The 16,734-nt window shown below is 45.0% G+C and overlaps 1 protein-coding gene across 3 annotated transcripts in view; it reads right to left on the reverse strand.

The window, feature by feature from the left end:
- Positions 1-4,289: 4,289 nt before the first annotated feature.
- Positions 4,290-16,734, reverse strand: part of LOC127008683 (BMP-binding endothelial regulator protein-like) — a 143,353-nt gene continuing 130,908 nt past the window's right edge. For all 3 annotated transcript variants that reach the window (XM_050881000.1, XM_050881001.1, XM_050881002.1), the window contains exons 7-14: positions 15,315-15,497; positions 14,425-14,807; positions 12,519-12,632; positions 10,749-10,892; positions 10,290-10,413; positions 8,401-8,761; positions 7,096-7,229; positions 4,290-5,128 (exon numbers count right to left, since the gene is read on the reverse strand). In XM_050881000.1, coding sequence (XP_050736957.1) covers positions 4,911-5,128; positions 7,096-7,229; positions 8,401-8,761; positions 10,290-10,413; positions 10,749-10,892; positions 12,519-12,632; positions 14,425-14,807; positions 15,315-15,497 — 1,661 coding nt within the window. In that variant the 3' untranslated portion in view covers positions 4,290-4,910. The remainder of the gene's footprint in view (positions 5,129-7,095; positions 7,230-8,400; positions 8,762-10,289; positions 10,414-10,748; positions 10,893-12,518; positions 12,633-14,424; positions 14,808-15,314; positions 15,498-16,734) is intronic.

The raw sequence follows: 16,734 nt of genomic DNA on the forward strand, positions 1-16,734 counted from the left end.
GACTCTGAGATCCGACAGCTAAGTACAGGATAGGATTGGGCAATGTTAGTTTTGTCTTGGTTTAGGAGTTATGGAGGAGTTCTCACCTCTTTTCATTTTTTTTGGTGACTACCCATTCTGAATCTAATTAGTTACATTATTATTTTTTAAGCAGGTGGGAGGGAATGAGAAACGTCTGTGCAGATAGCTAACCACTGTTTAAGTAGGAGGAAGGGAATAAAAAACGTTTTGTACACAGTTAACGTTTACTAGGAGATTACCAGCACATCTAGGATACGTCACAGTCACGGTTCGAGGCACAACTACAGCAGATAATCTTTTAAAGTATAAAAAATGATAGAATATATTACGAAACACACGTAGAAGCATTTGTATAGTCTATTACCATCATGTTTTTAAATAGCGTAAAGTTACAGTGGGAAACTATGCTAAAGTTTACGTCACATATAAAAATGAAATACCAACTGCTTGTGTAAAATGTAATGATTATAGAGACAAAATGACAGCTAGGGAATATATTATCTACAATAAAAATAAAAGAAAATGGAGCATGGTGATGATGAACAGGATGTGAAGAATGGTAACAAAAAATATGCACGTAATAGTACCTGACGATTCAGTAGTAAGAACAAAGAATAAGAATGTCAGAAATGTCTAATTAAGCACAGTGTGTGTCCGACAGTATCAAGTGGTACCGGGTATAATTATCATTAAGAGCAAACACGAACAAAACATGAATCATTAAGGTTAACAATATCAGCGCAGTACTTGAGGCGGTCACGTGTCCTCCTCCTTAACCCATCCCCCCCTTCAGGACCCGACGCATCCCCCCACACCCACGCCCCTTCACCCCCCCTGGCAATACTCTTAAACAAGGTCCCTGCCGAGGCGTGACTGCCCTACGTGAGACAAAGGCATCCACGTGTAAGGTTATTGCAGCAACAGCCCCATCCTCTTCCTATCCATCTTGCACTCTTAAACGTTATGAATTTAAAATGGATGGTCATAGCGGTCCAGTCCTATTCCTATTCGCCTTGCAATCTTAAGTTATCAATTAAACACGGGTGGACATTAAAACACGGGTGGTCATTTAAACACGGGTGGTCGTAGCAGAAACACTACCATCCACTGCCTATTCATTTTGCAATCTTAAGTTATCATTTTATACACGGGTGGTCGTAGCAGAAACAGTTCCCTTTCTATCCATCTTGCAATCTTAAAAGTTATCAATTAACCACAGACACACCATTCCATTGTGTTAACTGCAACCGATTAGCTGTTTTCGGTCACTTCTTCATCCCCAGTTCCTTATATCTTATCTTGGTTGATGTCATCCACTTCCTTTCATTCATAAATCTAGTAATAAGAACGAAGAATACTACTCCTGTAAGTCAATTGAAACCGAGTAGCTGTTTTTGACTACTTCCACCTCCCCAATTCGCTATCTCTTATATTTCTGCGATCAAGCTGCTCACTCGTCTCCCGCCAGTGGACTCTTCCTGCACGCCTCCAAAACACATGCATACCGGGCACCATGCACACTAGTCCCACACTAACGCCTCCCTCCAGTTATTTCAAGACTAGACAACTGGGCTCATTATTGCTTCGCTATCTCGCTTGGGGTTCTCAAGGCTATTCGCAAGGCATCCAGGAACGGTCGGGAAGAAAACATCGGCCGTACGTTTTTCGACAAGGCCACAAACATAACCGTAAGCATATTGGTCAGATCTGTCAATTGGCAGGCGATAATGTCTTTTTTACATCAAGAATTTACACTGAGATTCCTTTCTAGACTCCTTGGTTTACACTCTAACTCAGCGATTCGAACCCCGTATCGAACCAACACACCTCGAACCATTGACTCCGAGGGTGGTTACTATGCAGCTGGTGTTTCTTGTTCTCACTAGGACCTTCATCTCCTCTTCGTTTAACATTTAGTTCCCTTAATATTATGCATTACGAGTATTAGGTCACAGTTGATATTACCACGCACTTCAATGTCTGTTCTCCTTGGTCTTTGGTGGGAGTCCGCTTCGTCGTTGTTGGTTACGGAACGGCCTTTGCCTCGGCGCTCTCCCACAACACTGTCCATCATCACGGGCTCTTGAAGGTGTCACGACTTGAACGGTTCTGTCATATTCTTCAACACTTCGGCGCACAAGCTTACATCTGACAAGGCTTTCGCAGGACTTTTGAGCATTTCCAGGGGTAGTTTGTGACCCAGGTGGTAGTTTAACCCTTTTTATGTAACCATGAAACTAAAAGAACACTCATTAGAACTCGACTGATCACCGTTTTGGATAGTTGTGAGTGGCGGACGCGGCTGAGAATATGAACCTCGGCCCCGTCCACACAGCCCAATTTCCGTCACTGTCTTAGGAAGGGTCAAGTCCATCACCTCCAGTCTTACGTTGTTGGGGATCCAGGGGCGTCTATGCGTCAACACGAACCATCTTATGAGAGTATTTGAGGCAGACCGTATCATCTTCTAAAGGCTATCAGGTAGGAATACGTCCATCACTTCCAATCTTCAACTAATCCGTTTGCGTCCAGGGGCGTCTCTGCGTTAACACAAAGCATATAATCTTGTAGCGTCTAGTAGAGTGGATCTTCTTCTAAAGGTTGTCAGGTCAAGCCGCCCGTCTGCTGCTTCTTGTTATAGAGTAAACGAGTGAGTTTCTCCTTTCGCGTCCTTAAGAAGTACTGTAGGACCCTGGTAGCGGTACAGTCACTCCTCCACCTTCTCTGTCTTCAAAAGGTTGTCAGGTTCAGTCGCTCGTATACCGCTGACGAGAGTAAAGGGGCTATAACAGTGGGCAAATTTCACATGGATCTTCAGTCAAACCACAATTTCTGCTAGCGTGGTTTTCATTTGTTTCTTGTTATTGCTGATGATGATGATGGTGAGTAATACCGTCGTCCTTCAGGGAAATCTACCGTAGCTTTGGAAGATCGTGGACACGTCAGAAAACCACGGAAATATAAGAACCACGCCAGCGGAAATCGTGGTTTGACTGAAGATCCACGGAAAATATGCCCAGTGTAATAGCGACGATTTCCCTTGCCGCCTCGAGAAGTATGACCTCACCAGCGGCACTCACTCCGTACAACTCCACATTTTCCACGTCCGTCCATCGTCGGCACATTGCCCTTCGCGGCCCCTCGTTATACATAGTCTTTGGTGCACCTCCATACTGTGTAGTCCTCAGGCAGTGAATCAAACTGTCTATTCACAGCTCACGTTACGTTCTAGTCTTACATATATCAACTCTGCGTTAATAGCTACCTAGCATATCACTGGTTTTCGGCACAAACACTTGGCAGATCAGCTCGCACGGGACACAAACAACAAGCAACAAACGGAAACACTTTGGCATCTGCGTGCGTGAGGTAATTTTTTTGCGATACTTAAATATTCTCATCTTGGTGATTGGCGTCAGAACTAAATATCATGTAAATCTGGTGTGTTAAAAGGTCAACTGTGTGAGTGTTAGAACCACAGACAAAACAGACAGACAAACAGGCAAACATGGGTCAGTCACCGGTACCAACCTTCTCTTTTCTCTTTGCTGGAAAAAACACACACACCGGTCTAGGAACTTGGTCTACTCCACTCCCACTCCGACCTCTCTGACACACACACACACACACACACACACACACACACACACACACACACACATTTATTTTTTAGGGTCGCATTATAAGACATTTTGCCCCCCAGGAACACCTATTTGACAAGGCTTTCGTGGGAGTTGTGCGTATTTCCAAGGGTAGTTTTATAACCCTGGTGGTAGTGTGACCCTTCTTCTGTACCGTGAACCTCAAGAAACACTCATTAGAACCCGACTGACCCCCTCTTTGACCTTTAGAAATAGCTGATGTGAGAAGCAAAGTGTCTTATAATACCTACCTAATTAAACTCCTCTTCCTCCCCTTCTCTCTCCCTTTCTTCTTCCTCCTTTCCTCCTCAGCTTCCAGCACTGACCCACCAATCAGCAAGCCCCTAACTGTACTAAGGCTGCTAATACGTCACGTGATATGGTGATGCACGAGAGCAGGGCGTGTAGTGTACGTGGTCGTGTTGTGTACGTGGCTGTGTTGTGCTTCTCCCTCTAATGGAACACTTAAAGGAGCATTTGCAGGAAGGAAACTCGATGAAAGCACAGACACTTAAGTAAACGGTTTTGCTATTACGTTTTTCTAGGCTGTATCTACGGAGTGTTTGCAATGTACGACAAGTAACAGTAAACATATATTATTGTGTTTTTTTTGCACACACACACACACACACACACACACACACACACACACACACACACTACAATGGGGTGTCAACTACCATCAATACACAAGCAATACGTATAGGATAGAAAACTTTGACATGCAACCAGAAATGTGAATGCGTAATTGACACACACACACACACACACACACACACGCTTGAGATCAGCTGCAGTTCTCCATCACACTCTCCCGCCTGGCGTCATCTATTGCTGAATGTTCTTAGCCAATCAGAAGTCTCCCTCCACCGCCTGCTTTGCCGTGATTGGCTGGACAAGCGAGCGCAAGGCGAGCGTGTCCCCAGTGACCGAAGGGAATGACTGGGAGTATAATATCTGGTGAGGTTGTTTTCTTTCTTTTCATCTGGTAATACTGCGTCACCACCACCGCCAGGGCGCCTAACAAGCACACACGCACACACAGAAACAAACACACACACACACACACACACGCACACACAGACGGGAAGGTGCCACACATTCGCCACAGATTCGCCGCAGACTCCACCTCCTCTAGCACAGCCCTCCCGTCACGATCACCATCACCACCAACACCGTCACTACCTCCGCCACCGCCACCAGCACCTCAGTCACCCCGCTCTTGCCCGCCCGACCAGCCGCTTTACTTCAACGATTCCTACGGCGGTTCCTTCGTCGCCGCTTGCCCTTCCTGCACTCGGCGGCGGGGATGCAGGCGCCGCGGTGCAGGACGGTGGGGGGCGGGCAGTAACACCCAGCGCGGCACCTCTTCTTGTGGCACTTCGGGTTCGGCGTCGGGTTGCGGCAGGTGGCGCGGCACGACGGGGCGCAGTCCATGTACTTGGCGCCGTGGGGACATAGCAGGCCTGGGGAGGAAGGAGAGGCGTGAGGAAGGGGCGAGGTTGAGAGATGAGGGAGGGGGAGGGGGAGAGTAGTGAAGGAAGGGTGAAGGGGTGAACAGTGAGGAGATGAGAGGGGTGAGGGGATACTGGGGGCTTGTGAGAGGGATGGGAAGGCGGTGAAGAAGGGGAGAGGGAAGAGTGAGGGGGATTGGTGAGGGGTGAGGAAGGGGCGAGGGAGAGTGAGAAGGGAGGGGAGAGGGTGAGAGTAGTGAAGGAAGGGTGAAGGGGTGAAGGGGTGAACAGTGAGGAGATGAGAGGGGTGAGGGGATACTGGGGGCTTGTGAGAGGGATGGGAAGGCGGTGAAGAAGGGGAGAGGGAAGAAGAGGGGTGAGGGAGTAGTGAGGGGATGAGGGGACACTGTAGGCCTGTAGGAAGGAGTAATTGGTGAGGGAGGGGTGAGTATGAGGTGCGGGGGTGACTACATAGCAAGGGAGGGGTGATGGAGTGAGGTTTTTTTTCAGGGTGAGAGGAGAGGATGAATTTTATAGGCCACGCAGTATTAAATAAGCGTTAGTCATCCATTAAACTGATCGTACTTGTCATGGTGAGCCCAGCACTAAATCGCTACAAAAAAACACTTGATTATATTCATTGCGATTCCCGGTGATTCGTGACGTGCTGTATATCATAAGGTTAAAGCTGAAGGCGCAGAGGAATGAGATACCGTTTATTAATCATTCACGCGGCGTCAGGAACAGAAATTACATAGAGGAAAGAGATACAAACATAGGAGGAAATGAAGGAGGGAGAGGAAGTATAAGGTGTGAGAAATGAGAGAAGATAGCAATAAACTTTAATGATCCAGGATTAACACCGAAGGGAAGAAAGGAGAAGTTAAGGAATTAAGGAAAAGAAGAAAAAAAAAGATGAATGATGGATGTTGAGAAGAAACTTTAATAATCCAGGATAAAGAACGAAAAGAAGGACAGAAAAAGGAAGATGAATGAGAGATGAATCGGGTAGCAATTCTTTCATATGAGTTGCGGAAAGAATGAAAAAGTGAAACGCTGAGAAGAAGAGGAAATTAATGCACAAACTTCTACACACGACACAAACACCAAAAAAAGGAGGGAAATGAATGAAATAAAAGAATGAATGTATAAGAAGGGAAATAAAGGAAAGGAATATCAAGACAAATACGTTAATAAGACGAAGAAGGGAAATAGGATAACGAATGAAAAGAAGAAATGAATGTAGATAAATGAAGGAAAATGAATGGAATAGAAGAATGAATGTAAAAAGGGAAATAAAGAGAGGAATAATTAGACAAACACGTTAATGAATAATAAGGGGAAGAGGGGAAATAGGATAATGAATGAAAAAGAGGGAATGAATGTAAATAAATGAAGGAAAATGAATGAAATAGGAGAATGAATGTAAGAAGGAAAATAGAGAGAGGAATAATTAGACAAACACTTTAATGAATAATAAGAGGAAGAGAGGAAATACGATTATGAATGAAGAAAAAGGGAATGAATGTAAATAAATGAAGGAAAATGAATGGAATAGGAGGATGAATGTAAGAAGGGAAATAAAGAGAGGAATAATTAGAAAAATACGTTAATAAGACGAAAGAAAGGAAATAGGATAATGAATGAAAAGAGGGGAATGAATGTAAATAACTGAAGTAGAAATGGAAGGGAATGAATGGAAATGAACGGAACAGATTAAAATAGCAGGGAACGAATGAGGGAGAAAAACAAACAAGGGAGAAGAGGGGAAACAAACACAAATTCTGTACACGCTAACGAAAAACAAAAACATAAACAAAAATAAACAAAAAAACGAAGAAAATGAAGAAATCGAAGCAAGCACAAATCCATGAGCCAAGGGAAGGGGGGGGGAAGGGAGGTGTACCAGAACCAAGAGAGGAGGGGGGGGGGGGTGCCAGTGTTAAGGGGGGGGGGAGGAGGGGGTGCCAATGCCTCACCTCCACAGCCGCTGACCTTCCGCCAGTCCGCCACTTCGATACCCGCGCGCTGGCACTGTCTGGCGTAGGCTTGGAGGGTGTCACACTCACATTTCCGCGGGGGCTGGCACTCACACATGTCCAGCATACACGACCTAGGAGGGGAGGGGGGGAGGGGGTCAGTGGTGGTGGTGGGGGGGGGGTGGTAGTGGTGGTAGTGGTATGGTGGTGATTTGGTGGTGGTAGTGGTGGTTGTTGTTGTTGTTGTTGTTGGTGGTGGTGGTATGGTGGTGCTAGTGGTGGTGGTTGAAGTGGTTGTTGTTGGTGGTTGTGGTGGTGGTTGTGGTGGTAATAGTGTGGTGGCGGTGGTGAATATGTATTGTTGTTGATGATGATAATGATAATAATGGTAATTTTGAGGATGATGAAGACATTATTCTAACCCCTATCATCATCACTATTATTATTATTATTATTATTATTATTATTATTATTATTATCATTGACGACTCAAGTGGCTCCGTGAATTGACATGTTACTCTTGATTCTCTTATTTATGTGGATGGCTGCAGTAATAAATTAAAAAGCACCAGAGTAATATGAAACTTACCAATATTAAAACTCTCTCTCTATCTATCCATTTATCTATATGTCACACACACACACACAAAATATTAAAACACCCTCCACCCACACAACATTTTCCCCTACACAAACATCTCTCCCATTAACACATCCACGTACCCACAACACAAACACAATCAAACACTCACTCATAAGACCTATCCTCTTCGTCAACCACTCCAGCACCCACAACACAACACATTACACAACACAAACCCTCACTCATAAAACCTTCCTTCCCTCTCCATTAACACACCCAACACCCACAACACAAACACAATCAAACACTCACTCATAAGACCTATCCTCTTCGTCAACCACTCCATCACTCACAACACAACACATTACACAACACAAACCCTCACTCAGAAAACCTTCCTTCTCCCTCCATTAACACACCCAACACCCACAACACAAACACAATCAAACACTCACTCATAAGACCTATCCTTTTCGTCAACCACTCCAGCACCCACAACACAACACATTACACAACACAAACCCTCTCATAAAACCTTCTCTCCCCCTTCAGTAACACGCCCAACACCCACAACACAAACACCAAACACTCACTGTCATAAAGCTTCCCCCCAACACAATAACACAGCCACAACACTAACACCAAACACTTACTCTCATAAACATCCCCCCTCCCAACTGACACACCCATCACCCACAACACAAAGCAACCCAAACACTCACTCGTAGAACTTGTCGTATGGGATGACGGCGTGGCAGGGCTCGAAAACCGTACTATTCAGCAGCCCACACTCGTTCTGCCCCGGCCGGTGAGCCTCGGAACACGTGAGCCGCTGCATCCTTCGTCTGGGCCCGCTGTGGGAGGCGTTGTGTCGGCTCATCCTGTTGGAGCACCGCCTGGCACGCCCCACAGCCCAAGACACAGCCATCTGGGAACTCGACCCCGCCGGCAAGCCCCTCTTCGTGGTCAGGTCGTCCGTCAAATTCCCGTTGTAGTTACCGCACAGCCCGCATGTCTGGCCTTGGAGGGAGCGAGGCACCTCCACCTCCACGTAGCTCAGCCCGTCCCAGAGGATGCGTACACCTGGAATGGGTTGTTGGTTGTGAGTTGGTGGTGGTGGTGGTGGTTGGAGGTAAGGGTAAGATGGGTAGATGAGTAGGATAAGGAGAAGATGAAGAGAACGAAGAAGAAGAAAAAGACGAAGACAAAGAATAGAAGAAAAAGAAAGGGGAGAAGAAGAAGAAAAAGAAGAAGAAAAAAAGACGAAGAAAGAGAATAGAAAGATGAAAAGAAACGAAAGAAGAAGAGACAGAAGAATGAAGACGAAGAGGAAAAGGAGGAGGAAGCTTGTAGTAGTAGTAGTAGTAGTAGTAGTAGTAGTAGTAGTAGTAGTAGTAGTAGTAGTAGTAGCAGCGGTAACAGTAAGGTGGCTGGGGATAAAGAAACACACGAGAAGGAGGAAGAGGAGCTAATGGCCTTATGATGTATACTGAGTTTGTTTTCTCTTGTCAAACGCTCGCGAGGGTAAACTTACGAGCCTGACTGATAATCTCTTGTTTGTGCGACACCAACGTTTATTTTCGTCTCTCCTGACCGCCTGACCAACATCTCTTTTGCGGATAAAACAACAAAAAATACACGTCGTCACCGCCTAGAGGCCACCAACCTTGTGATTTATACCCAGCGTCTCCCGAACACAGACGGACACACGACACTACAGAGAGTTAATGCAAAATCAAAATATGTTCTTAGACTCGTGTTCTCTGACGCTTTCGGCTAAAAAAAAAGTCCACCAGCCACAGAGGATATTAGTGTGGTTTTCATGAGTGCTTTTCACGGTCATGGCGCATAAGCCTTGTCAAATTATCGCTACGGTCATGAAACTACGCATGAAAATATCCACAGCCTCAACCAAAGCCTTTTCAAGTGTAAGTATATAAGCCCCGAAAAGATAGGCGGGGTACAGTAGAAGTCAATCAAAAATAAAGTACACAATAGTCACTCAGTAGAAGAATGATTTTTTCAGGACATTTCCGAAGTTTGAGGTAAAAGGAATAAAAATAAAAATCGCTCCTTAGTTACTCGATCCGTAATTCAGATAAGCACAAGGATAATCAATGCAAAAAAAAAAAAAAAGAACACCACCATTAGTCAGTAAAAAAAAACCCATTGAGGTGTAACTTGAGGGTATTTTCAAGGGTTGTGAAGTTATTAGGGAAACATTATGTACTTGGTAAAGAAAGAGTTATATGCCTTCCGTGTGTGATTCGTGTTATTGCAAAAGGAGCAACAAAACAGGAAAGAAAAGACACTAAATATTGCCAACGTTGATTTACAAAGTAGTTTCCCCTTAGAAGAAAACCAATTCATGTATGTGTGAGTATGTGTGTGTGTGTGTGTGTGTGTGTGTGTGTGTGTGTGTGTGTGTGTGTGTGTATTAATGCGCCCCCCTCGATAAACAAACCAAACAAAAAAAGGAAAAACATTAGATATTGCCTTTGTTGATTTAGATAGAAGTTTCCCCTGAAAGATGAAGCCTAAAAAAACGCGTGTGTGTGTGTGTGTGTGTGTGTGTGTGTGTGTGTGTGTGTGTGTCCGGGGGGTCACTCACCGTCGGGCGTGGCCAGGGTGACGGCGCGGCCCTCCCTGGTGAGGCTCAGCACCCCGGGGGCGTGGAAGGGCGGCTTCACCACCGTACCGTTCACCTTCACGCGGAGCTTCTGGCACAGCTTCACCTGGGGCACCGGAAGGGGGGGGAGGGTGAGGTTAGTAGTAGTAGTAGTAATAGTAGAAGTAGAAGAGATACAGACTTAAGCAGTAGAATGGTAAGGTTATGTGAACTTTCGAGGTAACATTAACAATACCGACAATAAAACTCATTCTCTTCATCTGTCTGTCTATTTATCTATCAATCTCTCTACTTACCTACTTATTATTATATCTACTTGTCTATCTATCTATCTGTCTGACTACGTATCTATCCATCTACTGACATGTCTCTCTTCATCAATCTCTCTCTCTCTCTCTCTCTCTCTCTCTCTCTCTCTCTCTCTCTCTCTCTCTCTCTCACCTTCGTGTTGGGCAGCCGCATGGTCAGACTCTTGGTCCAGGAGAAGTTGTTGGAGCGGCGCGCATCGTTGTTCACCTTGAGACTGAACCTGCCAGACTTGGGGACGCCGCGGCACGTCTCCGCCAGGGTGTATTTGCACGCCCCCTGGTGGTGACAGGTGGAAGGGAGTGGTCAGGGGGGGAACACACGGGGAAAGAGGAGTGATATTGGGTTAGGTCAAGTACTCTCAGAGGCCTCCGAATCTCACATTAACTCTTCTCTAATTTCCACGTGTTTTCTTTTAACTTTCATGGAGCAGCCGAGACGGGGAGGGGAGGGGCACGGATTAAGGAAGATGAGGTTGGGTTAGGTTAGGGATTCTCAACATCTACTATTTACAAAGACCGAAAAGGAGCTTATTCGGGTTCTCATGAGTGTTTTTCTTTAACGTTCACGGTAGAGAGATGGAAGTGAAGAAGAGAACACACAGAGGAACAAGGATGAGGTTGGGTTAGGTCAGGTGTTCTCAGACGCTTACTTAACTTAATAATGACCTTAATATCTCCATGCTTTCGCCTCATAACGATTATTCTCTCAGGCCGAAAAGGAGATCAGTCGGGTTCTCATGTTTTTTTTTTTTGACGTTCAAGGTACAGTGAAGGTCGTGAAGAGGGAACCACAGTATCATTTTTATGGAGAACTTCATGAATCTGCCTACCCAGGGAAATGCCCACAACTCTTACGAAAGCCTTGTCAAATGTATGTGCTCGGGCGTCGAAATGTTTAAGAATATGGCCCTCTTGTAAGTGTTTTTGGGTCTCACAAGTGAAGGAAAAAAGGGAAGACCTCGAGGGGATATATAAGTGGAAGGACGAAAGAATGATGCTGAATGTGTATATGTAGATGTTGTTACTATGGCTTTCCTTTCTTCAATCTTCTTTTCCTCCACTCTTACTTTCTGCGAGCAACACTTTCCCTTTTTTCCCCTTCCCTTTCCCTTTCCCTCTCACCTGCTTGCCTCACCTATAAGCCTAAAAGCATCTCGTACAAAATGCTACAATAATTTCCACTTCATTCAACATTCCCTTCCTCCTTTCACTCCATTCTCTCACTTTTTTTTTTCCTCTCTCGCTCCCCTTCCGTCTTCCTTGCCTTACCTGGAAGTGTAAATGCATCTCGTACAAAAAGCTCCTGTTCTTTCCATTTCATTCATCTTCTTGCACATTTTATCCACTTTGCCTCTCTCCCTCCCTCTTCATCTCCCTCCCGCGGCCTTATGAGTAAGTTGAAAAGCATCTAATCGCAATACTACTTTAGATTCCCTTTCATTCATCCTTTCCTCCCTCTTCCTTCGTTCTAGTTCGCCTTTCTCCTTTTCTCTTTCACCTCTCTCCCTCGGGTCTCAGGTTAAATGCAACCATTGTTCTCCTTTCATTCACCGTCTTCTCTCACTTCTATCTCTATATTTACTTTCTCTCTCGCTCTTCACCTCCCTCCTACGGCCTTATATGAAAGAAAACCATCGATAAAGTTCTACACTAGTTTCCCTTTCATTCATACTCTTCGTCCTTCGGTTTTTCTGGTGTTTCCTTTCTGTTTTCTTCTGTTCTATTTCCCATCCCCCTCTTCACCTCCGTCCTACGGTCTTATATGAAAGAAAAGCATCGATGAAGTTCTACACTAGTTTCCCTTTCATTCATACTCTTCGTCCTTCGGTTTTTCTGGTGTTTCCTTTCTGTTTTCTTCTGTTCTGTTTCCCATCCCCTTATTCACCTCCCTCCGCGGCCTTACCTGGAAGTTGAAGAGCATCCCGTCGAAGGTGCGGTAGTGCGGGTCGCCGAACACCACACACACGCCCGGCGCCTCCTCGCAGCGCGGACAACACTCATGCTCCAACTCCACGCGCTGTAGGGACAAGGAGAACATAAAATTTTAGTCGGTATTACAAAACACTTCCGCTTTTCACATCATCTCTTTCTAACGGTCAAAGAGGCGGTCAGTCGGGTTCTAATGAGCGTTTCTTCAGGTTCATGGTACAGAGGAAGGGTCAAACTACCACCAGGGTCATAAAACTACTACTGGTAATGCCCACAACTCCTGCGAAAGCCTTGTGAAATAGGTGTTCTTGGGTGACGAAATGTCTTGTATTGCGACCCAAAGTTTAAGTCTTCTGTGTGTTCTTCAAGCGGGTGACAACACTTGGGTTTTTAACAGTTTTCTTTAGGGTCTTTTACGTAGGAGGTTGGAATGAGGTGTGGGAGATTGAGGAGTGGAGATACAAGGACTTAGGATTGTTATAAAGAGTCACACGGAGGAGGAGGAGGAGAAGAGAGAGAAAAGAGAGAGGAGAGAGAGAGAGAGAGAGAGAGAGGAGAGAGAGAGAGAGAGAGAGAGAGAGAGAGAGAGAGAGAGAGAGAGAGAGAGAGAGAGAGAGAGAGAGAGAGAGAGAGAGAGAGAGAGAGAGAGAGAGAGAGAGAGAGAGAGAGAGCGCGCGCATGAGAAAAAAAAAAAAACATCATAATTTGAATATTTAAGTGTGAGAGAAAGTTTGAAGTAAAATTTACACACGCCATCTATAACATTTAAAAAGGAGTTGCGTTTATGATAAGTTAAGTGCTTTAGGAGTGTCGGGAGGGGAAGCTTGAGTTAAAACGTGCAAGCTTAATACGAAGGAATGGGCGCTGATGTAACCCAATGCTTGGTGTAAGAGGCAGGGGGAGCTTGAGACGCCTTACACGCATATGAGGCGGGAACGTCTAATTTAATGGCCCTCAAATGAACAGTAAAAAAAAAAAAAAAAAAAGAAGAAAAAAAAAAGATGCCTAAAATGTTCCCGAGAGATTAAGATAAAGAAAACGATCTGTAAAATATTCCCCAGAGGTTAAGAAAATAAGGTATATATGTGGATTTTTGTCCCTCTCAGCAAGAACAATAAAAAAAAACCTCGTAAACATAAAACCATTTCATACAGAGAATTAGACAAATTATGGCAGACGTTGAGAGAGGAACACACACACACACACACACACACACACACACACACCAAAAAAATAAAAATAAATAAATCTACATAGAAAATAATGACCTACAGTTTGACAGAGATGATGGACAGGGTAAAAAAAAGAGCTAGAATAAACTCATGAATACGGAAAAAAATGTAAAGAGCGAGAGAACAGACTTAAAAAAAAGCAAGAAAACAAAACAAAACAACAACAAAAAACATAAACAGCCATACAGTGAACAAACAACACAAGAATCAAGACGAGAAAGGAAATACAAAACACCAAAAAACAGACACATAACAAAGAGGAACCTAACAGCTACCCCCCCCCCACACACCCTTACACCCCCCAAACAGCCCTAGCTTACACACCTATCCACCCACACCCACCAATCCACCCTCCCTTGCACCCTCTCTTCCATACCTATACCCACACCAGCGATGCCAAACTGTCGTACTCTGAACATCGTATCTTTATCGTTTTCAATCCTAAAACTCTCGTACCTTTACAAATAACGATGGAAAATTAAAGTTATCGCTGAAAATGTTAAATAGTGATGATTTTCTTTCACTTTCGCAATAGCTGTATGTCAGAAACTACGAAAGGGCAATGTGATAGGTAAGATAATTTAGAAACGCTGACTCGCACCCACACCCATCCCTACCCACCCATTACCCAACCACCTCCACACGTACCTTAAATCCAGGCGGGCAGGGCTTATTCATGTAAGGACACTCCATGAACTCGCAAGCCACATTCCCATTAGCGCAGGTACAGGTGGCGCACTGGTCCAACTGCCATTGCTCCCCGTTACGCCGCGTCATACCGTGGATCGTGCAGTTCTCCGCCTTTCCGCTGTACTGCTTCTTCACGCACACGGGGCAGCACTCAGCCTCGGGGGTCAGCTGGTCCTCGCGCGGGCAGTTCAGCACGGGACAGGTGGTGCGCTGGCAGGTGATGTAGCTCTGGTGGCAGGTACAGGCGGTGCAGTGGTCGAGGTTACGCTCCATGCCAGTGGTGTAGAGGAAGCCGTTGAGGAAGCAGCGCTCTCCCGGCGGCGTGATGAGCTCCCGTGACCCTGTGGCGGAGACGAGGAGGTGAGGGGAGGGAGAGAGGGCGGCGTTGTGTGGACAGCAAGGGTGACGAACAGAGGAGGATAGAGAAGGACAGAGAAAATAGGGAATAGAGGAATAGGAATTAGACAGGAGTTTGTTTCGCCCGGAAGGATAGAGAAGGATAGAAAAGAGGAATAGGAATTAAACAGGAGGAGAGAGAAGGAGAATGATAGATAATAGAAGAATAGGAATTAGACAGAAAGAGAGAGAAGAATAGAAAAATAGAGGAATAGGAATTAGACAGGAGGAGAAAGAAGAGGAGAGAAGGATACAGAATAAAGTAGGCTAGAGAAGGATACATAATAGAACAGGAAATAGACAGGAAGAGAGAGAAGGATAGATAAGGAGAGAGAAGAACAGAGAATAGAGGAAGAGGAACTAGACAGGAGAATAGAGCAGAATAGAGAAGGATAGAGAATAGAAAACAGAAAAATACAGAAATTAGACAGGAATATTATAGTTCGTCTCACCCGTGCAGGTCATACAGCAGCTCCCCGGGGCCAGGACGCGGCGGGCAGGGGGGCAGGAGAGCACGGGGCACGCCCTCTTCTGGCAGGTGAGGCGGTCCCCGGAGCAGGTACAGGACACGCAGGGGTCGGCGCGGGAGGATACCGTCTCGCCCTCCTGCACTCGGCGACCCTCGAGCCAGCAGCCTGAAGGAGGGGCAGAAGGAGGGGGGGGGTGAGGGGGCGAGCATTATCTATACACTGATACAGGTTATTGATATTTTCGTTCTTCATTTGTTTTGCTTTTGGTTTGGTTCGTTCGTCTATATTTTTCCTTCCAAGCCATCTAGTATCTTCTTCATCTGTTTGTTTTGATTCCTTCGTCTATATTTTCCTATGTAACCTTCTTTATCTGTCTATGTTTTGATTCGTCCGTCTATATTTTCCTTTCTAGCCATCTATTAATTATTTGTATCTTCTTCATCTGTTTGTTTTGATTCCTTCGTCTATATTTTCCCATGTAACCTTCTTTATCCGTCTATATGTTTTGGTTCCTTCGTCTATATTTTCCTATGTAACCTTCTTTATCCGTCTATATGTTTTGATTCCTTCGTCTATATTTTCCTTTTTAACCATCTATCATTTGCTTGTTCGTCCTTCACCTATTTGTTTTGGTTCGTCCGTCGACATCTTCTTATCTAACCATTTATCATTAGCTTATTTTGATCTTTGCCTGTTGATTGATTATAATTATTCAACTTATTCATGTATCTATTTGCGTCTTGGTGGTGGACCCCAGACTGAGGGTACACGCGCGGATTATCCCTTAAAGACGCCATTTCCTGCTTGCGTAGCTGAGACTCTTGCGGCGCTCCACTTCATCGAATTCGTAATCAGAGTCATGACCAGTGGACGGCATGTGGGCGATCCTTGTTAATGGCGCTCGGCAGGACTGAAAACTTAGACTCCAGGATCACCACCACGTTCACCAACCGCTCGGCGCAGCTCATTAGTTAAGTCATTAGTCAGCCAGTCAGTCTATTCATTGTATATTCGTGTATTTAGGTGGGGTTAGGTTTACAGAAGATATACCAGCGGTCTCTTGTAGGACTCCTTCATTCATATTGTTAAACGTATCGGCGTCTCAAGTGGAAATATCTGACCAGTTTTCTGTAGTTGTGGGTATTTCCAAGGGTAGTTTCATGACCCTGGTGGTAGTTTGACCATCCTGTTGTACCATTAACTTTAAAAACTCACTGAAACCCTATTGATCTTCTTTCTGATCTTTGTAAATGGTTGATGTGAGAGTCGGTAGAGTCTGAGAATACCAACCCTTATGCTTTTATCTTCTATACCAATCTGACAAATGATCGTATATTCAAGTACTTAGGTGGGGTTGGGTTTACAGGAGCTGCCTTGTATGAACCTATTGGCCACTTGAGGA

Source organism: Eriocheir sinensis, chromosome 38 (genome assembly GCF_024679095.1).
Source record: "Eriocheir sinensis breed Jianghai 21 chromosome 38, ASM2467909v1, whole genome shotgun sequence".
NCBI classification, from domain to species: Eukaryota; Metazoa; Arthropoda; class Malacostraca; order Decapoda; family Varunidae; genus Eriocheir; species Eriocheir sinensis.